The sequence below is a fragment of the Ambystoma mexicanum genome, chromosome 6p (assembly GCF_040938575.1).
Source record: "Ambystoma mexicanum isolate Mex_15411 chromosome 6p, UKY_AmexF1_1, whole genome shotgun sequence".
Lineage (NCBI taxonomy): Eukaryota > Metazoa > Chordata > Amphibia > Caudata > Ambystomatidae > Ambystoma > Ambystoma mexicanum.
In genome coordinates, this window is record NC_090935.1 from 1,424,920,830 (window position 1) to 1,424,945,954 (window position 25,125).

The window sequence follows — 25,125 nt, forward strand, 5'->3', positions numbered from 1 at the left end:
AATGCACCTCAAACATCGCAAATTTCTTAAGTTTGTGTTCGGCGACAGGCATTACCAGTTTCGGGTTCTCTCCTTTGGTCTCAAGTCGGCTCCCAGGACGTTCACCAAATGCCTGGCTCCAGTGGCAGCTTACCAGGGCAGGGCACCATGTCTATCCATACCTGGATGACTGGTTGGTCAGGGGGGGAGACGCATCAGCTGGCATTAGAATCCCTACGGGCAGCTATGACCCTGTTGCAGCGGCTGGGCTTTGCAGTCAACTGCCCAAAATCTTGTCTGACGCCCTCCACGGACTTGGTTTTCCTGGGGGCTCATTTTCAGACACAGGACAATCTGGTGAGACAGTCTGTGGAGAGGATTGGCATGCTGTCATCCATGGCAGGTTCCTTGATGCCGGGGGCATCAATCAGGGCCGAAGGTTTCTCTCCTCGGTTCCATGGCGTCCTGCATACCACTCGTCCTCAATTGTCGGCTTCTCATGCGGCCAGTAGTTTCTGACTTCCCGATGGTCACAGGTCCTCGGTTCCTGGTCCAACAGGCTTCTCATCTCACGGACGCTGGCAGACGCCCTGCCGTTGTGGACATGCTTCGGCAACATTGTTAGGGGGAATGCCCATGGTGGAGCCAGACTCAGTGTACCATCGTGACGGACGCGTCACAAGTGGGTTGTGGGGCTCACCTCGACCATTTTCAGGTCCAAGGCTTTGGTCCATCAAGGTGTCGGCGGTGCACATCATGGAGCTGAGGGCAGTACGCAGGGTGCTGAAGTAGTTTTTTCCCCTCATTCAGGGCTCGTGGTCGGAGTTCTGACTGACGACACCACAACTGTTTTTATCTCTGCAAACGGGGGGGGGGCACACGTTCACAGCCCCCATCCAAAGAGGCTCAGGCTGTCTGGGCCATTTTGCACAAGATTCACCTTGTGGCTTACTATTTACCAGGGGTTCAGAACGAGCAAGCGGATGCTCTCAGCAGAGACTCTGTTCAAATGCACGAATGGCGACTGAAGGAAAACTAGGTTGCGAGGATATTCAAGAAGTGGGGTCCTCCCCCACTGGTCTTGTTCACCAGCCCAGGAAACGGGCAGTTCAGCTGCTTTGCCAGCAGGGTGTCTCATCCAGACTCAAGGGGGGGACGCATTCTCCTTCCCGTGGATAGGCCTGTTCGTGTACGTGTTCCCTCAGTTTCTGTTGATCCGGACGAAGATTCAGATGGTGCGCAAGGTTCCGTGCAGGGTGATGACGGTGGACGACCCTCTTCATCTGGGATCGGAGCCAGATCTTCTGTCACAGAACGAAGGGAAGGTGTGGCATCACAAACCGGGCTCTCTTAACCTTGCGGCGTGGCTCCTGGCCACTCCGAATTTTGACACCTGAAGATTCCACGGGGCTTTTTCTGCATCTTGGTGGCTGCACGGGCGCCATCTACCAACTTGTCTTACAGCCGAAAGTGGAAAAGGTTCTGTGCCTGGTACTCACGGCAGACAGGCTTGCAGTCATTGCAGGCTTCACCTTTGCAGCTCCTGCCTGATCTTCTGCTGTTAGCAAAGGGGGGTTTGGCGTCGTCGTCTATCAAGGTCCACTTGGCTGCCATTTCCAGGGTCACGAGGCAGCGCGACTACACCGCTATTCAGTGACTGGCTGATTAAGCATTTCCTCAAAGGCTCCCCCATTCCTCCCCCCCCCCCCCCCCCCCGAAATGTTTCTCCGGTCTGGAGTCTCAACTTGGTACTGTCATGAAACTGCTTTTTGATCCAATGTCCACGTCGGCGGTGAAGTTTCTCAGGAGGAATGTGACTTTTCTGGTGGCCATCGCATTGGCCAGGCAGGTCCCGGAACTGCAGGCTCTGGTCATCGACCCGCCGTACCTGCTTTTCATGAGTGACGAGGTTCTCCTATCTCGGAATCCTCACTTTATTCCGAAGATTCCATCAGCGATTTATAAGAATGCTACATTAGCCTTGGCCACCTTTTTTCCGAAGGAGTCTACTCCGGCGGAGAGGGCGCTACATTCCTTGGGCGTCAAGAGGGTGTTTAAGTTTTACCTGGACTGGACGCAGTCCTTAAGGATGTCGAGGCAGCTATTTGTGGCTTTCGGCACCGCCAACAAGGGGAAGCCTATTTTGAAGCAGTGACTTTCCTGTTGGGTATCATCTATGATTTCCGTTTGCCACAACAAGGTTGGCAAGCCATTGCAGTCGACTCCCAAGGCCCATTCTATGAGGTCTACGGCGTCAGTGGACCTGTGGGCAGGCATACTGCTCGGGGACATTTGCCAAGCAGCAACCTGGGCTGTGCCACACACCTTCACCAAGCACTACTGTCTGGGCCAACAACATGCAGAGGATGTGCAGGTGGGGCATACGGTCCTCCAACGCCTGTTCCAATAAGGTAGGCCCTGCATTTTCCGGGGTTTATTTTACTAATGTTTTTCGGCCTTCCTGTCCAAGACTAATGTCGATTGTTGATTGTTGAGTGCCTTGGGCAGGGGTTGTCTTTGCCTGTTATGCACATCCAGGTTCTCTTACTGCTATGTAGTCTATTCACAGCATGTGAATCCATGAAAGATCCAGTGTTGGAGAAGGGAGTGATTTCTTACCTGTAACTCCATTTCTCCAGTGTTGCTATCTTTCATGGATTCACTTGCGCCCTCCGGCTTCCCCCCATCAGGCGAAACTACGTTTCAAGTTCCTCCATTCTGGTGAGGTTAAAATCTGAAGGGAAGCTGCAGAGGCCGGGCTATTTATATGGGACCTCCTATTGGTGTAACCTAAAGCACCAAAAAAGACATTGATAGGAAAACGGCTATATTAAAGGTACCGAGGTTTCCCAGCCTGACGACTGGAAATATTCACAGCATGTGAATCCATGAAAGATACCAACGCTCGAGAAATGGAGTTACAGGTAAGAAACGACTCCCTTGCTACATACTTGAATTGGAAAAGAGCTAGCCCCTAATCATACGCCTTTAAATAAAATTATTAGTATGAGCGATTGGTCAGATTTAGAATGCGTGTACATTTTATCCAGTACGAAGATGGGTAGGGGTGGCAAAGTCCCTTCCAGAGAACCACGTAGAAGTGACTTGTGGATGGGTGCCTTGAAGGCTGTTGGGAGAGTATGCGAGTCAAGGAGGCTGATTTTGTCCAGCTAAACCACATTTTTACTGTGAGACTTTGGATTCTAGTGACAGAGGTGTTGCACAGTGTATCGTCAAGTAGTAGATGATTGCAAATGTGTGTGGGCGGGTGGCTTGCCTGCAGGAGTATACATCGATCTTCCACCGAGCGTGCGATATGTACACGTGAGCTATGGCTGATTACTTGTTTGTTTATTATTTGTAATGCGCCGGAATACCCTAGGGTAACAGGGCGCAGCAGATACAGGAATTTGCAAACTTAGTTGCAGACAATAAAATACATTCAAGGCATAAACACAATAATAATGAAGGTAAGCAGGAGTATATACATAAATACAGTAACAGTTGTGTGTCCAGTATGTCCAGAGGCGGAACCTGGCTCAGTATGTTTAGACAACGGCTGTCTTCAGCCAGGACATCATCTTGGAGCAGAAGTTTTGGTAGGGTAAGTCCATTCTAAGAGTGGGTGGTAGGGAGTTCCACAGTTTAGCCGCTTTCACTGGGAAGCTATTACCTCCTATGGTAGATCGTTTGTAGTTGGGGACGGAGAGGCAGTCTCTGTATGCTGTCCTTGTCGGTCTCAAGGATGTCAGTCTGTGAAATCTGTTGATCAGGTAGATGGGGGCCACGTTATTGAGGGACTTGTGGGTGAGTGAGGCAGTTTTTAGGGAGATTTTGTCTATGATGGGGGTCCACTTGTTCTGCTGGCTGTGTGCTGTGATGTGGTCTCTTCTTGAGATGCCCAGGGCCGCTCTGAGTGCATTGTTCTGGGGGATTTGTAACTTGCTAGTAGTGGCTTTGGAGGACCCAAGATAAAGGGCGTTAAAGTAGTCTAAGCGGGATAGTATGAGGGCTCTGGCCAGGGTCAGGCAGCTGGTGTCAGATAGAAAGGGTTTGGCTGTACGGATCAGTTTACACGTGTAAGCCGCGGAGGAGGCTAGTGAGTTCACCGGTCTGTTAAAGTTGAAGTTGGAGTCCAAGTAGAAGCCCAATGTTTTGACTTCGTGTCCCACTCTGATAGTGTTGCCATCAATTATGAAGGATGAGTAAGCTGGGCTTAATTTCTTTAGGCTGGCAGTGGTACCCAAGGTGATGAGTTCAGTTTTATCATCATTCAGGCATAGACCGTGAGTGGCCATCCATGCCTGGATGATGATGTAAACCCTATTCACCAAGGCCAAATCCTTTCCATAATCTCCAGAAAGCGGAAGGAGGATCTGGGTATCGTCTGCATAGTTGGTGTAGGTGATACCGAGATGATCCAGATCATCGAAAAGGGGCTTGGTAAATATGTTATACAGTGTAGGGGAGACAAAGGAGCCCTGAGGTATGCCACAGGTGATGGGTATGGGGTCTGCAGCATCTGTAGGTGAAAAAACCCTCCTGGTTCTGCCATCGAGGAAAGATCTAATCCATGTAATGGCCTCGGGGGAGAAGTGGGCGGCCGTGTGTAGGTGAGTGCAAAGGACTGAGTGGTCGACCAGGTCAAATGCTGCAGAGAGGTTGAGGAGGAGGAGGAGGAGGAGGAGTAATGCTGCTTGGCCATTGTCTTTAAGCAGATCGATCTGGGTTTTAAGGTATATGAGAACTGTCTGAGTCCCATGTTGGGGTCGGAAGCCTGATTGTCTGGCTCCTAACAGGTGGTGTTCTTCCAGGTGCTTCTGTATTTGAACATAGGCGACATTGTCCAGGATTTTCAGGAGGAATGGTATTTGTTATGGGTCTGTAATTAGTATGGGTAGCTGGGTCAAGAGTAGGTTTTTTAGTAGAGGTAGTACCCAGGATTGTTCTAGGTTGGTTGGGATGGACCCAGTGGAGAAGGAGGCATTGATTAGCTTTGTGATAAATGGGGAGAGGTTGTGGGCAGCGTCTTTTATGAGCTGTGCTGGACATAGGTCTCCCTGGCAGTTAGAGGGCTTCAATGACCAGATGATTTTTTCAACTTCGAGTATGGTCACTTTGGTAAAATTGAATCGTGTATATTCACTTGTAGTCTGCTTCTCGGGTAGCTTGGACAAGGCAGGGTTGTTTAAGGATGCTTTTTTGCAAGATATTTTATTTTGTAACGTAGAGATTTTGTTGGCTAAGGCATTTTGGATGTCGGTGCACCAATTCTTATCTTTAATGCAGGTGTCTGGTGGTGCTATGGGGGTTTCTACTTCTTTCAGAATAGAGAATAGTTCCTTCATGTTTGAACTGGCTTGGGAGATACGGGAGTCAAAGGAGGTACGTTTTGCTAGGAGGATTTCTTTTTTATACAGGACCGCTAGTTTGGTGAATTTGATTTTATTGGCTACTGATGGGTCTCTTTTCCAGATGGTTTCACAATTTCTTTTTTGCTGTCTTAAGTTTTTGAGGAATGGTGTATACCAACAGGTGTGTTTTGGGCTTGCTTGCCCTAAGTTTGAGAGGGGCGATTAAGTCCAGGGAAGTGGACATAATTTTATTATTCTCCTCAACCAAGGTCTCAGGATCCAAGTTGTCAGGGAGTGTGTTGAGTGTGGGGAGTAGGTTGGGGATGAGTCTCTCCACCGTGATGCTCTTTTTGTTTCTCGCGAGTGTGGGTGGGGCCCTACTGGGCTGCATAGGAGGAGGTCTAGAGGTGGACAGCAAGAACGATACCAGGTGGTGGTCAGTCCAGGCTAGTGGTGAGATGTCAGTAATGTTAGCTAGGCAGTTGTAGTCAGCCACCCAGTCAAGTATTCTGCTCTTGTCATGGGTGAGTTTTAGGCTTCTTTGAGTAAATCCTAATTCGGTGAGGGTGTTAAGCGTGGTGATGGCAGCTTGGTCTTCGGGGTCGTTAAAACCCATGTTGAAGTCTCCAAGGGGGTGAACACCTGTGTGAAGTTTTTAGGTTAGAGGATGGGATAGTGTTAAGATCCTCATCGAATGTGCCTAATGGGCCTGGAGAGCGATAGCTCACATGGATGTTAAGGGTTTGGGTATTGGTAATGGGAACTTTGGCTGAAAGTAGTTCGCAAGAAGGGACACTGATGGTGGTAGCTGCTCTTATAGGAAGGCTACATTTATGAATGATGGCAACACCGCCTCCTCTAGAGTTGGGTCGGTCTTGTCTTAAGATGGTGTAATTATCAGGAACTGCTAACATAAGCATGGGGCCTGCTGCCGGATGGAGCCAGGTCTCTGTGATAGCAAGGAGGTCCAGGTCTTCATTGATAATTAGGTCCGCAATTTCAGTTGCGTGAGCTACTAGTGATCTAGCGTTGATTAGAGCTCCCTTGATTTGGGGGCTCACTATCGGTGTAGTGGTAGTAGAGGCCGACAATTTCTGTGTGGGACGGAGTGCAGGCCCTGTCCTTGGTGGTTCCAAGGTTCTTTCCTGTGTTGGGGGTGGGAGCCTAAATAGCATGGCCAGGGGATGGTTTGGGGGAAGAGGACAGTCACTAGCTAGAAGGACCAACAGTACTATTCATGTGGGAAAAGATGTAGGGTGGCACAAAACAGTAGCTAAATTCAAAATACGGCTAAATTAAAAATACAGCCTACTTCAGTAGTAGGGGTGCACATTTCGTCATCCTTTAACTGAATGTCTCAGCAGGGCTGGGGTACCAGGGCAAACTGGTAATGCAGATGCCCAGGGAGGTGCCTTTAACTGGGCCTATAGCTGGCTGCCCCGGGCAAGGCTGCCGTGGGTGGAGGGTTTAATTGGTTGTTCCAGAGCACCAATCTGAGGTGGTGGGAGGGAGGGCGGGGGGGGGGGGGAACACCTGTTGCTTCAGGGTCTGGTGAGGGAAGTGCTGTGGCGCACAAGTGAGCGGAAGAAATGTAATAAAACAGGCCCAGGCGGACATGTACCTGTGGGGCTGGAGCCCTGCGATGTGCAAGGTGGTGCGCTGTACTTGCCGTGCTACCAGCTGACTCACTGCTAGCTCCACCAGCCTCACATGGACCAAAAACGCATCCTTGCTGTAACGCATGACACATTACACCCCGAAACTGGGCACAGTCAAATGCGTCAAATGCGTTTTGGCAAATGGCCACCTTGTAGAAGTGCTGGAGATGGTGACATTTCTCCATCTCTCCACTGTTTGGGTTTTGAAGTGATCAGATTATATGTTGCAGTATTTTGATAACTTGCTCTGCCACATAGCTTGTGTTGACATCTTTAATGGTGCTGAGTGTAGTTTGAATGAGTGCTTTGTATTGAGAGTAAATGTTTTAGTGATTTCTTAAGTGTTAGAAAGCTGGAATGATGTGTTTGGGCACCTCCTGTTAAGATGGATTTCTGAACTTTGTCCTGGAGGGCAGAGGTTCAGAAGGCCAGCCTAGTTTCTTGAAACAGGGTAACCTCTGGACAAGCCAGACCAATCAAGGTAGCGATCGCGGCGGTCAAGACTAGGTCTCAAGAGGGGTGAGGGTGACTGAAAGCACGCAATGAGCACACAAAGCAAGCACACTTACAAATTACTCCAAGCAGGTGTTATATTAAAAATATAGACACATTTATTACAAGGCCTTTGTAACATTGACCGTAGCGAGAAATCACAATAAAACTCAAGTAAACCAACACATCACCATCAAATACAATTTATATACAATTACCAACGAGTCTAACTAGTTAGACGCACAAAATGTGCAGACCACCTAGATGGGGAGGAAAACGGGCAGTGCGAATAATAGTTAGTCTGCCTTCAGAGGCACCTAACTAGAAGGAAGTCCGAGCCCTACGAAGAGTGGAGCCTTGTGTTCAAAAGTACCTGCCTACGCGGGTGCCAACGGGCAAAGGGGAGTCTCCTCGAGGGAATCAGGCAATTCAGTGAACAAATGAAGATGAACAGAGCTCCGTGACTCAAGCGCAGCCTCCACTGTGGGCAGAAGCAGAGCGCGAGTACGGAAAGGCGTGCTGTTCGACAAAGCGGGCAAAAGCTATGGGCTACTGCAGGAGGGCGACCAGTTCCTAGCTATGCTACTCGCCGGTCCCCGATGCAGGCAGACCCAGGCTTCTCTGCATCAGTTTCAGTGCTGGCAGGTTCAAATACGAGCAGGAGACGTCTCGGCATCGTGTAGATTCCACAGCAGCAGAAGTTAGAGTTGAGGATGTCCCAAACGCAGTGAACCCGCACAGTTTGTTACCACAGCAGGGCGACGGAGCGGCCGCGTGTATTTCAGCCCAATGTACGCTTCTCACTTCAGACCTGGGAATGCCAAGTGTACGAATCGTGTGAGAGTGGCAAGGACTCGTAATACAGCAGCAACCTGACAGCGGTTACAGAGCAAGACTCCTGGGTAGGCTGGTCAGTCCACTGGACGGCCCAGAGGCACTTCCGAAGGCTTACCTGCAGGAGATGGTGAAGATGCCGAGAATAGTTGTTCCCACTATTCCAAAGGGTCAAAGTACCAGTACAGGCCTTCTCGTTCGATCAGAGGTAGAAAGGGTTTCACAAAGCGACAGCAGTGCAGAAGAGCAGTCCTTCAGCGGGTCACCAGCGATTCCTCGGTTCAGCCTCGTAGTTGTAGGATACTTGGCTCCTGTATTCCTTTGTTCGTGATAACTCATGGTGTTTCCAGCCTCCTCTTATCCACGGTTCCCTTCACGCCAAAACAGAGGCACCCAATGGGAGATCTGCTCACAAAACACGCACACCATACGTGGGCCTATCACGGACCACGGTGGTCCCAGGCATTCACGACACACTAGACTCTCTGGCACCCAGGATGTGTATTGGGACCAGACATTCCAGCCCACATCCTGGAGGCACACAAAAGGCCTGTAGAAACCCGTGAAAGCATCTGTGTTTCGCGGGAAAGTACATGCCCAAATAAGGAAGGCCCCGGGTCGGCTCGACCTGGGGAAGGTGAATGGGGCAAGACGGTTAGCGGGCAGAACAAGGAGCCTCGTGGTCTGGCCATTTTGGAAGCCAGGCCACCATTTTGGGCTAAGCGCGAGAAATGTGCTTAAACAGCCAAAAGGAGCTCAAAACACAAAAAGGATCGCTGCCACCAGTCCCGTCCGTGATTCACTTGCACCGTTCGTTAACAGTCCAAAGAGTGTCTAGGGCCTGTAGAAGACTAGAGACCAAGAGAGCAGTAACTTAGCTTACAGTGCCCTCTTGTGCCATGTTGCGCGAAAGCTGCAACATGATAAAAGAACTGCGGAAAACGTTTCCCGGTACTGACTGTCTTAGGGCATGTCAGCTTCCCCATAAGAATGGAGCGAAAGCCCAGAGGAGAGTGGCAGAAGGCTGCACTTCTCTGGCAAAGTCTAGATCATTGTGAAAACAGCAAAAAGTTTAGGGGTTGCCACATGGGAGGAAAATTACCCACAATTAAGAAATCTTTCCTAACACTCGCCCCTCCCAGACTATGGACAGGGGGAACTAATCCACCCCTGGATGAGTCTCTTGTTCAGGTCGGTTAAACATTCTGGACAACCTATCAGCATTGCTATATTGGACACCTGGCCTATGCTCAATAGTGAAGTCAAAGCCTTGTAGACTTAAGGACCACCTAAGCAACTTTGAATTCTCTCCCTTCATGTTCATTAGCCACTTAAAGGGCTTATGGTCAGTTTGCACAGTGAAGTGGGTCCCATAGAGGTAGGGCCTCAGGTTCCGTAGGGCCCACACGACAGAGAAACATTCTTTCTCCACTGTGGACCATCTGAGCTCTCTGTCCTTAAGCTGGCGATTAATATGACCAATAGGGTGTTCCTTACCCTTCTCATCTACTTGCGATAGTACAGCTCCTATCCCAGTGTCAGAGGCGTCCGTCTGCACAATAAAAGGTCTTTGATAATCAGGGGCTCTGAGGACAGGGGCCTGGCACAAGGAGTCTTTTAAACCATTGAAGGCCTTCTCACACTCGCCGGTCCAAGTTACCTTCTTGGGTTTCTTCGGAGTGGTGAGGGCAGTCAGAGGGGCAGCCATGGTGCCATAGTCTGCCATGAAGTTGCGGTAATACCCCGTGAGGCCTAAGAAGGCTCTCACTTGGGTCTGTGTAGTGGGGGTAGGCCAGTCTTGTACTGCTTGTACTTTACTGGGAAGAGGCTGTATCCTCCCACCTACTTCATGTCCAAGGTAAACCGCGGTGCCTTGTCCAATCTGGCATTTACTAGCCTTTATGGTCAAGTGTGCTTTCTGAAGATCGTGGAGCACAATCCCGAGGTGTTTCACATGGTCTTCCCAGGTGGCACTGGAAACTGCTATATCATCCAGATATGGAAGACAGAATTCGTCCAACCAATTCAACACATGATTCACAAGCCTCTGGAAAGTGGCAGGTGCATTCTTCAACCCGAACAGCATTACCCTGAATTGGTAAAGGCCGTCTGGAGTAGAAAACGCTGTCTTCTCCTTGGCATGTTCTGCTAAAGCTATTTGCCAATAGCCAGCAGTGAAGTCAAACGTGCTGAGGTGCTTGGAGGCACCCAAGGTATCCACCAGCTCATCTGTTTGAGGCAAGGGCTGTGCATCTGTCTTGGTGACAGCATTCAGAGCCCTGTAATCCACGCAGAACCTCAATTCAGAAGTGCCTGCTTTTGGAACCAAAACCACAGGGCTGGACCAAGGACTACTAGAGGGTTCAATCACCCTAAGGTCTAACATCTTGTTGACCTCGGTCTTGATGTAAGACCGTACTTTGTCTAACATCCTGTATCCCCTACTTTTGGTAGGTACACTGTCTCCTGTGTCTGTTATGTTTGCACCAAGGTGTCAAACCAGGCCACAGTGAAAACAGGGGGGAAAACTGCCTAAGCAAACATTTCACCTCAGCCTGCTGATCAGAAGTCAGGTGAGGGGCCACTCGGACACCCTCAAAGGAGATATCTGAAGAACCGCTTTGGAACAGGTCGGGGAGAGGTTCAGACTCCTCTTCCTCAATCTGAAGCCAGTAGCAGTGCTGCGATTTCGACTCTTGGGTCGAAAGCCTTCAGCTTATTATGTGGAACACTTTTGGAGCCTGTCCAGGCCTTCCAAGGTCCACTAACTAGTTAACCTCACCCAGGGGCTCCACCACTGTGTAAGGGCCTGACCATTTGTCCTGTAAAGCTCAAGGCCTTATGGGATTCATGATCAGGACTTGCTGACCAGGTGTAAAGTTTGAGGGAAGCTTTCTGGTCGTACCAATGTTTCACCAGTGCTTGTCCTGCCTTTAATATATCACTAGCCAAGCCCATCAGAAGTACCATCCGTTTTCCGAGCCCCAGCACATAATCTACTACTTTGGTAGTAACAGGGGGAGTGGGCATCTCCCATCCCTCTTTGACTATGGTTAAGGGTCCCCGTACAGGATGACCAAACGGAAGTTCGAAGGGGCTGAAGCCAGCACCATCCTGTGGTACCTCTCGGTAGGCAAACAGTAAGCATGGTAAAAGAAGATCCCATTTTCTTGAGGTTCCTCCAAAGCCCCAATCATGCTCTTAAACGTTCTGTTGAAACGCTCCACCAGACCATTGGTCTGGGGGTGGTATGCAGAAGAGAACTTGTAGGTGACCCCACATTCTTTCCACATAGCCTGCATATACTTTGACATAAAGTTGCTGCCTCTGTCAGACACAACTTCTTTAGGGAAGCCAACCCTAGTAAAGATGCCAATTAACGCTTATGCAACTGACTTGGCAGTTAGTTTTCAATGGGATAGCCTCAGGATATCTGGTAGCATAGTCGACTAGCACCAAGATAAACCTATTGCCTGAAGATGTCTGTGGATCAAGGGGATCAACTAGGTCGATTCCCTACCCTTTCGAATGGTATTCCCACAACTGGGAGTGGTACCGATGGAGCTTGGATTGTTGAGCCACTCTTACCAGATAACTGGCAGGAGGCACAACTCCTGCAGTGACTTTCTACTTGCACCCCCATCTTGGGCCAGTAGAAGTGCATGGATAACCTTTGCTTGGTCCTCTTAATACCAAGGTGACCAGCAAGGGGCACTTCATGCGCCAGCTGCAGGAGGAAGGGTCTTACAGCAAGGGGAACCACCAACCTCCTATGGTCTCCTTCTGTGGGCTCACTATACAGGAGTCCACCTTCCCAATAAATCAGATGCGTCCCAGGAGGTTCACCCTCGAGCTGGGAGCAGGCCTGTCGCCTTAGGCCTTCCAGAGATGGGCACGCACGTTGGCCTTTACTGAATTCTTCCCTGTCAGGACCACCTTCTACTAACAAGTCTTTTTAGTTCAGGATGGTCGTTGGGGTCAAATACGTCAGGCATCGCCACCTCCTCGTCTTCCTCCACCGCAGTGGTAGGCGAGTTCGGGGGGAATGTTCTCTTTCCCTTGTCTTGACTTTCTTACTCCTTTCGCCTTGGGTTTCCCCTTTGGCTGGGGCGGCGTATTGGTCTTAGCCAATGCTGCCCGTGTTTGAGACCGTGTGCAGTGTCTGTCGGCAGTGTCTCCTACGAGCCCTAAAGCTCTGATATCGTTGCCCAACAAGACCTTTCCTGGGACGTTTCTCTGAATGCTCACTGGAATCCTGACTGCTGTACCATTTAAAGTAAGATTTACAGGTATTACTGGAAACATGCGAGGTGGGCCGTAAGCCAACTTGGTGGGCATCAGAGTAGCTCTGGCAACTTCCTCGGAGTCTACCAAGGTAGAATCCACTACAGTTCGACTGCACCCACTATCCCTAAGAGCTGGAGTATCTACTCCATTGATCAGCACACTGTCCTTAAAGTAGTGCTTGGTATTATCTGGAATCCTAGCATAAGCCTCTGCGACTTTAGGCTCCCAGGAACCCAGGGAAACTAAAACTACCTCCGCTTCTATCCCACTGGGGAAGGAGTCTGAGAAGGATGCTTCTGTAATCTCTTCTTCCTCGTAGGAGGAGAAGGCCAGATTAGCGGAGTGGAGCCCCAAAGGTTTAACCTTACAGTACTTTCTTCTGGCACGGCTGGGTACCGTATGCTGCTTATGCAGGAATACATTGTAGCTCTTACTTGGCATCATTTGCTAAGTTATAAACATTCATACATAAACACATCTTCCTGCCATTCTCTCAACACTTCACTCAACATAATTATATTTGATCTGGTCCAGTAATTTCTACAAAAAACCCTGTTTTCCCATACTACTGTCGTGCTGAACCTTTTTTTATTCTCCATTGGCGTGTGATGGACAGGGACAGCTGCTCGGCCACTATGTGCTCTGCCAGCCTGCCTGTAGTCTATTTTTAGCACAGGCTACATTCACTGTGTGCTTTGAGCAAAGCTAACTAACAGTTTTACAAATATATTCAGCTAAATAATTATTTGTGCCTTATATTTATATTTAAATCCTCCCCATCTTTATTTAGCGTCCCTCCTCCCCCCTGGACTCTTATAGTGCTTAGAAAACAGTTAACAGAAGTCTTGCCTAATTCTAAAGTGCTTGGAAAATTTGGGAATGGAGAAAAGCACTAGGCTCCTTCCCAACAGTGAACTGGCGGGAAACTTCATCAGTCTCTCAAGACCTGATCCTTCTGGGTTTCCGTTGGCACACCATCCGTACCAGTCTTCCTGACAGAGGACAGGATTGCAGACCTTTCAGCCATGTGCCAACTCTTCCTGCAGTCCTCCCACATGTCGGCCCAGTGATTCCAGAGATTTGTGCCTCATGGCCTCTTGCGTGTTAGCTCTACCTCTTGCACGCCTGAAAATAAGACAGACTCATCTGGCTCTTCAGGGCTGCTGGTCCAGGCTATGGACACGGATTCCAAAATGATTACGGCCCCATCCTGTTTGACGGCGCATCTTAAATGGTGGTCATCCGCCAACCACCTCTCAATGGGGACCTCCTTCCAGGAGCCCTTCCCAAAAGTAAGTTACCACAGACTCCTCTCTCTTGGGGTGCTACACTGCTTCAATGCAAGGTGTTCGACTTGTGGACGCCCCAAGAAATGCGCTTCCATAGTAATTTTCAGCCCTTGACCACCAACAGAGTGGTGCCGATATACACAGATAATTCTGTGGCGATGTTTTACATCAACAAGCAGGGGCCACCAAGTCTCCCCGCCTGGTGAATCTGGCTATCTAAATCTGGGATTGGGCCATCAAGCACAATGTCTGGCTCCAAGCTGTGCACATCCTGGGCCACATCAATGTGACTGCAGACTCGCTCAGCCGTCGATCTACGCCCAGTTAACACCCAGTTAAGAATGGGAGTTGAGCACAGATGTTCTCACTGAGATTTTACAGCAATTGGGCATCCCGGAGGTGGACCTCTTTGCGACATCATCGAACAAAAAACGTCATCTTTATGCTTCCAGGGACGGGCTCGAAGTGCCCTCTTTGGGTGCGCCCTCGATATCCTGTGTGATATGAGCGTGTATGCTTTTCCTCCTCTGCCACTAATACAATGATCACTTCGGAAGCTCAGGAGTGCCTCCAACTGTACGCTCCTCTTCATAGCGCCATGGTGGCCAGCCAGGTTCTGGTTTTCGGACCTGTAGCACCTGTCAAGGTTCCCTCCAATCAGGCTACCGTAGATACCTGACCTTCACCAGAGCAATCACCAATTGTGGCACCCTTCCCCACAATCGCTCAGCTTGGTGGCCTGATGCCGGAGTTCCGATCATTAGCGCAGTTGAACCTCTCGGAGGATAACATGCAAATGATGCAAACGGCACGAAAGCCCTCTACGAGGGTGCAATACAGGAGAAAATGGCTGTTTTTGTCACTGGTATTTGTCTAAGAGCCTTGACCCCAGACAGGAGTCTATCGGCACGGTTTTGTCTTTCATATCGGACCTTGCAGCCTCTGGCTTAAACTTATTGTCTTGCAGGACTTATTTGTCCTCCATTGCGGCTTACCTGTCCACGGACAGTTGCTCCTTTTCACTGATTAACCCTGTCATCAAGAGACACTTTGCGGGTCATCATCTTTTCCTGCGGTTCAGACTCCTCATCCCATATGGGATCTGAATGTAGTCTTCACTGCTTTTCCATAAGCCTTTTGAGCCCATGGCCACTACCGATCGGAAGGACCTTACTTGGAAGGTTGCCTTTCTTGCCGATTTGCAGTAAATCGGCAAGGCGAGTAACTGAGCTTCAAGCTCTTTCTGTGGAACATCCGTTCCTCTCAAGGAAAAGGTTGTGCTTCGCACTCATTCTTCCATTCTTCCTAAGGTGGTTACTGATTTGCATTTGAACCAGTCAGTCTCTTTACTGGTCGTCTTCCCGAACCCAGCATCTGATGCCGAGAGTTCTGCACAATCTAGACATTAGGAGAGCTCTCAAGTTCTATCTTGATAGAACTAGTGAACTCTGAATCTCAACTCTTCGTCACGTTTGACGACCCGAAAGGGAAACCAGCCTGGAAAGCATCCATCTCCTGCTGCATTGCTTCGTGTTTTTCTAAAGGCCTATTCAGGCCTTCAGCCACCAAAGGGCATCCATGCACATCTGGTCCGTGGCAAAGCGGCTTTCTGTTGTTTTCCAAGTACATCCCTTGTGAGTCCATTGCCAGGGCGGCTACGTGGGGCTCCCCAAAGGCTTTTTGCAAACATTACTGTTTCGACCTGAGCTCCTGGGCTGATGCCCAATTTGGCCAGGCAGTTCTCAAGAATTTATTTCAATGAGTGGTTTTTCCATCCACCCGTAATACCTATGGTCAGTGCTTGGGAATCTCCCACAAGTATGGAGAAAATATGATGGGACGTAGGAGTATGACAGTTATTCACCGTAGCAACTACTGTACCCGTAGTCCCCTTTCCTCCATAAGCCTGCCCGCCTTCCCCTCTAAGTATCCTAGATTATTGCTAAATGGTCCTAGACCTGGCGATAGGAAAGGACTGACCGCATACAAATAAAAGGACAACAAATTCGTACTTTTGATGCTTTAAAAGTGCTCTGTTCCCAGAATGTCCTACAAGTATGGAGGAAACGGGACTATTGACTAAGAGTAAGGTAGTCACTGCAGTGAGTAACTGTCAGTTAACTACACTACTTAAGGATACATTGCTACTTGGTGTCCCTCCCAAAACTCTATAGTTTGAGAGATTGTCACACACACACCTTCACCGGAATGCCAAAGGGATACTTGATATCCCCCTTCTCTCTGCTACTGTGACTTTAGTCACATAGACCTAACCTTTTTATGGCTAGTGGCAGTGGACGTGTTCTACCAACTATTGTGTTTTTTTTTATACCACAAGCTATGTCCATAACCTCAGTATTGCACAATAGGGGCACCCAAGTACTAACTTGGGGCCTCCCTTCCCTTTTCGCCATTACTAGCGTGGTTGTTCTTTCTTAGCCCTTCTACCATTCTGGGAGGGGGAGGTCAGTGTGTTTTGCCTTTGGCAGGAACCAGTAGGTATCCCCGCCTAGGCTCCAGAGTGTCTGAGCTGACAGGAAGTGGGGGAGGAGTCTTCCCACCTGTCCTTTGTCTGCCGAGTGCCTGAATAGGACCAGCTCCCACAAGTGGGTCTGGCTGTCCCGATCTGACAGCCAAACCCCCCTTAGTGCAAAATGCTGAGATTGCAGATGATTGTGTGCTGAAACTGTATAAAAAGTGAGGCTCTGGAGTGTAAAGCAAGTCGACCACAGTAAACGTAAGTAATCGAAGAAGAGGACCAGAGACGCCTTCAGACCCTTTGCAGCACCCTGAAGTGACCACAGCTGTCCCGACCGAGTTTTCTGTGCGAGACAGGAGCTCCGAAGAGGACTCCTCCTTACCTTTGGCTGGTGGGAACAACCAGTCCCAAGACTAACTTTGAAATGAGACATCTCCCGAGGTCCTGGGAGTTTCCAGAGCTGCGGAACCCCAATACTATGAGACTGCTGCCCATTTGGATTGAATCGTTGTGGAAAGGCGGAATCATCCCAATCTGTGCTGAGCCCGTAAGGACTCGCCAGAGATCCGAGCCAACTCGCCCAGACCCCCTCACCAGAGTGTGGGACTGCAGGAAGCAAAGATTGACTGGGCAATCCGTGTACTTTGTTGGTGCTGCTGAAAAGGTGCCAAAACGGCAGAGTGAACCAAGAAGTTGCTGAAAATCGTGCCACAGGTCCCCTCTTGAGAGTGATGCTGGAAGACACCGTCCAGTGTCCTGCCTTCCGTCACCAGACCACGGAATCCAGAGGTTGGGTCCAGAGCTGCCACATCGTGGAGGAGCCAACACAAACACTTTCTTAAAACTCTAGGTACTGTGGGGGAAAAGCTATTGCTCACCTGATTCCGAAAAGTCACCAGAATGTTGGCGTGCATATAGTGGTGCCCAGGGCAGCCCCTCTGACTCAAGCTGCTGTTTGTGTCTCCTTTTCAAGTACATTTTTAGGTCTCCTTTGTTGGTTGCTAACTTGCTGCTGCAATAACTTTAGACCCTGGAAGAAATCCGCAGGAACTCTTCCTTATTTACTGTTTGCCAAGACTTCAAGCCCTCTCTGAACTGCCTTTTAGCTAGGGTTGCATTTTTGGACTTTGCAAAGAAACAGTTTCTAGAATCTTGAACTAAGCATGTTGCACTAACCACTTCCTTTCCTCCCTTAAGTGACTTTTCCATATGTTTGCAGAGTAAATGCATTACTGTATAACCTGTTGAAAACTAGTGCGCAAGTACTGATGATATAATAACCTTGTCTTTTCCCTTTCTAGCGTTGCTACAAATGTAACCGCGAACAAACAAAAGTGAAAGTGCCTCCTTCTAAGTGTTCTATCGTTACTGTCTGAAGTATTTAAAGTGATTCTGGTGTAAATATAATGTATATCTTTTATATAAATATATGTGTAGGTGCTTCTTTGCTGTGCCTGTCTAAGATTCAGAGTATTTGACTATAGCGCACATCTTCCTCTTAAGATGAGCCTGACTGTTCTGCCACACTACCTAGGTCCCATGTAGTGATTATGAATTGATCAAACTAGTTGTGTTCTATAATGACATTTAAAAGATTTGTATTTTACTAATTGTTAAACCACCCTCTAATAAAATGTGACATTTGATTTGTGTTTGCAGTGTGAAATCAAAATTGCCATGACAAAAGAGCAGTACCAGCAGCAGCAATGGGGACCTGGTACTGTTGCTAGAGGTGGAGGATTTGCAGCACGAGCCCGTGGAAGGGGGGTAGCAGGTGGAGTAGGAGGTAGTGATAAACTTTAGTATTTCAAGTCAATTTTTTTAAAATCTACTGGAAAACCGTTATTGAATAGTAACCATTCTACTGGATTTTGCAGGTCCTAGTCCAAGCTGGGGTCAAGGATACAGCAACTATTGGAATCCTGGCTATGGAAGTTATGGATATGGCAGCCAAGGTTATGGAGGCTATGGCGGCTATGATTATACTGGCTACAACAATTACTATGGCTATGGCGATTATAGTAGTGAGTATCCTACTTTTGTGTTAGTTTACCAGAACTGTTAATTTTCTTCAGTGCTCTGTCGAAACCAGAACTTCTTAATTCAACACAGATTGAGTGGATAACCTTTCAGTTGCTGCTTCCTTTGCTCCGAGGAGCAGGCAATTTTGCACTGCACTTTCAAAGTAGTAAATGTGCATGCAACAGTAAAGTTTTAAGTTTAATTTCTCTCGTGACCAGAGCACCCTGGCTTTGGATGACACACAGTACTTTGTATACACCTTGATGGTCTAAGCTGGAGCTAGATCCTGACACTGAGCGATCATTTTGTTGGTGTGTAAAGGAAGTTTGTCTCCTGAGGATGCTTTCGATAGGTTGTTGCCTCCGATAATGCACCGGAAAACACTGCAAAGTGTTTTTTTATACTTTTGTTTGCAGGAAGCAAATGTCAAAATACTGCTCAACTTGCTGCTAATAAGGCAGTTTTTCCACTACACATTTTACAGAAAGGGTGAATGTAATTTATCAACTGGATCATCTGAATCGTTTTTACTTTGCCGTCAGGGAAAATGCAGTAAGGGCAACATTTTTGCCATAACTTGAGTACTGAAAGATTGCAAATTAGTCCTTTTCTGAGCTTTCAGTGATCAAGAAGGAGGGAGGTGGTGAGCTCCTTCCAGTCAGCTCTGTCATATGTAGGGGGACTACTAGAATCTTAAAGCTAATGGGGAGTTATATTTACACAAATATCCATGCATTACTATTAAATTATTTTTGGCTAGAAAGGGAACTGCTGAGACTCTTGGTTATAGAAATGTTTTATATTGCTTGTTTGCTGAACTGATAGTGCTTGCAGTAAACCTAACAACTTATTGTACCTTCTTGGGGCGAAGAGACAGGGCACAGAGGAAGGTACTACTACAAAGTTATCTTTCAAACCGACAAAGGTGCACACTATACCACTGGCAAATTGTGATTCTGCATTTTTTAAACCGTTTTTTCAGAGCAGCAGAAGTTGATGCACAGGTTCACCAGCCGCAACAAAGATATGCCGCTCTGTGCTCGTCTATTTGTTTTCCTGGCTAGTTTACTGATGCCTTCCTACATCCCTTTCTTTGATGCCACATGTACAAATGCTGTACCTATTTGGGTGTGGGGGAGCAAGAGTGGAGACTAAGCCAGTCTGGGTACGCCCATGTAAAGGGCTGAGTTGTCACTGCTTTCGGGATTCTATCCTGTGACTGCAGGCTGCACAACAGAGGTGAACACTAACTTTGCTGAGCCCCCTCACTGTATGACCATGGCTCTTGCCTGCGAGCCTTGGGCATCCAGGAATTGTGTAGAAGTACAAAGTGTATACTCTGCTGAATTAAAACCAGTCACTGGTTTTCCTTCTCGACTGGGAATATTCAAAGTATATGCTGCTTATAAATGCATAAACTAGTTCCATAGCCCTACACTAGTTAGGGAGGTGTGGCGGTGAGGTTTGCTTCCAATCCTAGCTCTCCAATCTCCTGCAAGCCCCTATGATTAGTGCGGTCATGACAGTTTCCTCTGAGGCCTCATCAGAGAGAATTGTGTGCCCTGTTTGGTCCCTACGCTCCTAGGTATTCTATGGGTCCTAGCTACCTGGGGTGGTCACTGGTTGGTCTCGGCCATTTGTACACTTCGTGTAGGGTGTAGCTCCGTCCCATTGTGCCCAAACCGTGTGGAAAATAGTGCATAAGCCAGATCATACTAGGCAAGTGAATGGGGTAACTGTTGCCCTGCTTGATTATGCCGATTTTCCCTCGGGTGTATACTACAGTTGTTCAAATTGGACATGACCAGTTTGTGAAAGGTGTATGCATTTGAGCCTGAATCCACAGCTGATTGCCCCACTGATGTTTGAATTCAGCCCACTGATAGATTGTGTCTAAACCATCAACTAGCAAGGAGTCTTCAAGCATAGAGGAAGAGACCAGTTGAGAGTTTAGTACAGCTCTCCTTTTTCTAAACGTGTACCAATGCAAGGGCCTTCCTCAGGCTGAAGCTCTACAGAAAGGACTAACTGTAGATGACCAGCAGAGAGACTAAACATGGAGCTTTTGTCTCCTGTCCTGTCAGGGGGGGGGGGGGGGGGCCAGCGTAGTCAGAAGTACTCTGAAATCCTGGCCATGAAATACTGTCTGGTAAAGCACCAGCAACCTACAGTGGCCGATACCTGTGAATGCTGAAGGACCTAGAAATGGGTCTACTAAGGAATCCAAAGTGAATCGCTGCACTGTTGGTAGAATTTACCCCAGCTAGGTAGATTGCATAATCTGCCACTGGAGCAGTTCCTTCATCAGACGGGACTGCCTCACCATACAGCAGTGAACAGGCGCCCCCTCTCCATTTTGGTGGAACCAAGCACTAGCAGTTACACATTTCCAAAAATACCAGACCTTGAGAAGCTCCCCAGCTTGCTCATGTTTGCCAAGGTACCAGAGACCTGAAGCTTTCAACGTATTCAGTTTACCTGCTTACCCCTAAAACCCAGGTTGGCCTTGCGGCCAACCCTACCTTATTGGGATTAAGACCACAGAAAACTCCCCTTAAAAGTGGATGGACATTTTGTAAAAAGGTGGCTAAGATTGCACCAGCTTTTTTACAGAGTACTTGAGGAAACCTTTTGATTGATGCCATGTATCCTGGCCCCTTTTTGCCATACTTGTAGAAGCCAGTGCAAGGTGATTATATCAGTGCCATGAAGAACCCCACCGCCTGAATTATGAGCCGGTGTGCATGGATGACCCCAGCTCCAATTGCCAGCACCAGGCAGGGACAGACCCCTCTTCCTTTGAAATGTTAGTTTTTTATTATACAGTGTGTTTTATTAGTTTATTTAAATGTGAATTTTCTGGTGCCCATAGTTCACACTGTTGGCCCGTGGAGTGGCAGTTGGCTTTCTGACAGGAATCTCTTGTCCATAATCCTCTATGCTATGTGGCATGTTTAGCCCCAGACAAGGCTGGATGCTCTACATGTTGTGCAGCATGCTCTGAGGATGGTTAAGGCACTGAAAACTGTCCAATCATCCTCAATCACTAAACTTGAAGCAATTTGTCATAGTGAAGACCTAGAGAAAGGTGTATACAACTGTTATCATTAGCACTGTGGCCTGGGCAGATGTTGCCCTTTTTGTTCCTTGGGCTGCAAAGATTACTCTGAAAACCTCTGGAGCTTGGCACCACACTACCGGCTCTTACGGTTTTCCTTTTGTGGGCCTAATACAAGCTTTGAGGCCAAGGCATACCATGTTAGTATTGCAGATTTGCTTTGAGAAGTCTGTCCTCTTGGTTGGGCAAAAGTCTTGTATACAAGGCTGATTTGAGCCGGTCTGCAGATATTAGTCTCCTGTTGTGAATCCGCCTCTTGGTCTCTGTGGTAGTCGGTCTTGCCCCTAGTGTCTATTGCCATGAAGAATTTGGCTTACAGTGAAGCCTCTAGCTTTTCTATTCCAAGTGCTTCAGGCTTGGGATCATTTGGTCTGACAGTGCAGGAACGGTGGGACACAGTCGGTCCTTGAATTGGCTATGATTTACCATGCACTCCTGTGGTTCTCTTCCTGCGTACAGGGGCAGGGCAGTGCTGGTTCAGACTGAACATTCCTCCGCAGTGGCCAATGTCACTAATTTGAGTGGTGCCCTCGGCGGACTGTCATTCTCTATCGCTGGACACAGTTCATATTCAGGGGGTGTAGAAGGTGGTGGCGGACAACCTCAGTAGGGTCTTTCCCAATTCGCAGGAGCTGGTATTGTCCCAGCACATTCTCTGAGGACTGTCTGAGGTTTGAGACTCCTGTGTTGTACCTTTTTTTTATTTATTATTATTTATTTATTTATTTATTTATTTATTTTAACCTCCCTCCCCAAGGCCAAAAATTCCCCATTTTGCTCCTGCTTCCCGATTGCTGGTGCGTGGGAGGTGGACGCCTTGAACATCTAGTGGCCTCAATGTCTGCTCCCATCTTTCATCCCCAGGGTGGTTCAGTAGATCAGGCAGTACTCCTCGCTGGTGATTCCCTTTTGGCCCTGCATGGGGTGATTCCCGAAGATTGCGTGGTGGCCTTGTCCTCGGCAGGCGGGTCGGGCCTCCCTGTGAGCTGCTGGTCAGCTTGGCTCTTGAAAGGTAGGGGTTGTTGACTTTGTTTTTCTCTTTGCAGGTGGCAGAAACTGCTCTGCACTCTAGAAGGCCAAGTACTTTGAAGGCTTATGGTAAGCACTGGGCTGATCTCCGCTAGTGCGAGGGTCTGGTACCGCCTCCCTTGGTTGTGGTATCCCAGCAGTTGTGCAGTTTATACAGGATGGTTTTGATATGGGGTTGGCGGGTGCTATTCTTGGACCCAGTGGTTGGTTCTGAGGGCTCTCAAGGAGGGTTTGGGGGTTCCCCTGCAGGATGTGGGATTGGTGGGCTGGTTCCTTATAAGCCTGGCGTCCTAGAGCATCCGCAGTGTTTGGGTGTCGTCTTACTACACCCCCCCCCCCCTCCCCAACGCCTGCCCCTTTTGGGACCTGCCCCTGTTCTCGCAATGTCTTCAGTCTGCTCCCTTTAAGCCTCTTGCTCTCATTGATAGCAAAACCCTCATGGGTCGCTGGTTGGGGGAGATTGGAACTCTTCTGTCGGCCTACTTTTCCCAGGGTTCTCCCGTCTGGTTTTGTGGTGTGATCCCTGGTTTTTGTCTAAAAGTTGCTTCGAAGTTTCATTTGTCTCATGATGTGGTCCTGACAGCTTTCTTTCAGGACTTCTGTTTCCCAGAGTAGGTGGCTTGGAGCTCTATTGATATCCGACGGGCAGTCTTGGTGTACCATGCCAAAACTGAGGCCTTCTGGTGAACGTTGGGGCGGGGAGGAAGGTGTATGTGGTTTCCATCTTTAGCTGGAGTAAGATGGTTCTCTCCATGGCCTACTTGCCTTCTGGTTCTGCTGAGTGTGCAGGGGGGGGGGGCCCACCAGGCATATGGTTGCCTCCTGGGCTGATGCTCGCTGTGTCCCTCTTTATGCGATATTGAGGGCCACTACTTTGGTGTATTCAAATAACTTTATCACTCTCTACCGGCTTAATGTTAGTCACCCCATGGATGGTTCCTTTGGGGCCGGGGTGATGTCTGTGGCCTAGCTGTGACCGTCTCCTTGCACAATACATGTTGGGTTTGTGGCATTGTTCCCTTGGTGCGTTTTCATTGGGCCTGTCCACTTCATTCTGGCTTGGGTATGCCTCGTAGCTGAGGACTGGGTTGTGCAGTAATGCTCGGATTACCTACTGGTAATCTGCCGTTCCTCCACACCCTCTTGTGTTGTGGGCTGGTCCCCTGATCTGTCTGGACTTGCAATGAACTGTGGATTGTTGGTAAGTAGGAGGCATATACCTCCAAAAGAAAAAAAGTTCCTTTTATGGGAGGTGAAGCAGCACCAGAGTATGGTAGCCCTCATTTTTCTGACGGACTTGATTCTTTTGGAATACAGTTACCATTTAGTTTCATCAGGTCCGTAAGCTGTAAAGGTCTTTCAACCTCCAGTGTGTGCATCAGCGGCCCCCATAAACAGGCTTCAAGCAACAAAAATCTTCCTCTGGCTTCTTGTTCGCCCTCCATCACAAACTGGTGTAATAATGGCAAAAAGTGCCATTTCATTTAAAGGGCACCTTCAGCTACTGACCGTTAACTGGACATCTTGTTTTCATTGGTTAGGCTTGCTAAAAATAATTTCTGGCTAAATCCAAACCGCGTCCTTACACTGCCTCAAAGTCCACTTGACTCCAGAAAGGGGGTGTATCCTCCTTTCCATGCAGTATGAAGTGGGCCACTTGATGCTTCTATCCCACGAGTCTGGGCTGTAGTTGGTCTGAAGTCCGTTGACTATCTTGGGTTAGTGCGAGACCCTGCCATTTGCTGACCACGCCTCTTGTTTGATTTTCTGATGGTGTGCTGTGGCCCCTCATTGCCTCTAGAGCGTGATAAAAGGCCTGCTGCCATAGGAAGGACAACTTATGTACCCGCCTCCTTTGGCGCTCTGAATCTTGACAGAGTAGTAGTGTCTCCACAGCTAACACAAGGAACCCACTGCAGCGCCTTTTCCCTGATCCGATTGGTAACTGGATCAATGCTCCTGCTTCATGGCTTGGTCTCATGGAAGCTCCTGACTGAACCTGCATTGTTGGATCTAGAAGCAGGGTCCCCTTTCCTGCTAGGATCCTGCAGAGACTGATCTGAGACCTCACCAAATCATGAATAATGGCCCTTCCCAAGGATTTGAGGGGTTGGGTGCCGGGGGGGGGCTGCACTTGTCACCTGGAATCCAAGGTGGAGGCCAAACATGCGCAGTATTGTATCCAACCACCCAGAACAAAACCGCCCTAGCATGGGCATACAGATTGGAAACTCTAAAACCCAAAGAATTCTATGGGAACAGAATCTTAAACTCTCGCAACCCGAGCAAGGAACGGCTTAGAATCATTTCTGAATTCAATTCTCTGGGCTGCTCTACCCCTCATCCCCTCCACTCAAATCCTTATGCAGTGCCTTATCAGAACACTTCCACATAGTCTCTATAGACTGACATTCGGCCATCTCTAAATTAGAAATGATGCCCCCGCCCATTACTCATCCACAAACCACCCCCTGTCCCAATCCCCTCACAATACAAACCTCTGGTTCCCCTGAGGACCCGTGGCTGCCCACCCTAAAAAATATCCTACCCTCAAACTGTGCAGGCAGTTGGGGAGAAGGTTCAT

The 25,125-nt window shown here is 48.6% G+C and overlaps 1 protein-coding gene across 5 annotated transcripts in view; it reads left to right on the forward strand.

Annotated features, from left to right (window-relative positions):
• The window catches only part of HNRNPD (heterogeneous nuclear ribonucleoprotein D), a 197,043-nt gene that overhangs the window by 110,943 nt on the left and 60,975 nt on the right, over positions 1–25,125 (forward strand). For all 5 annotated transcript variants that reach the window (XM_069626153.1, XM_069626152.1, XM_069626154.1 and 2 more), the window contains exons 5-6: positions 18,032–18,158; positions 18,250–18,396. In XM_069626153.1, coding sequence (XP_069482254.1) covers positions 18,032–18,158; positions 18,250–18,396 — 274 coding nt within the window. The remainder of the gene's footprint in view (positions 1–18,031; positions 18,159–18,249; positions 18,397–25,125) is intronic.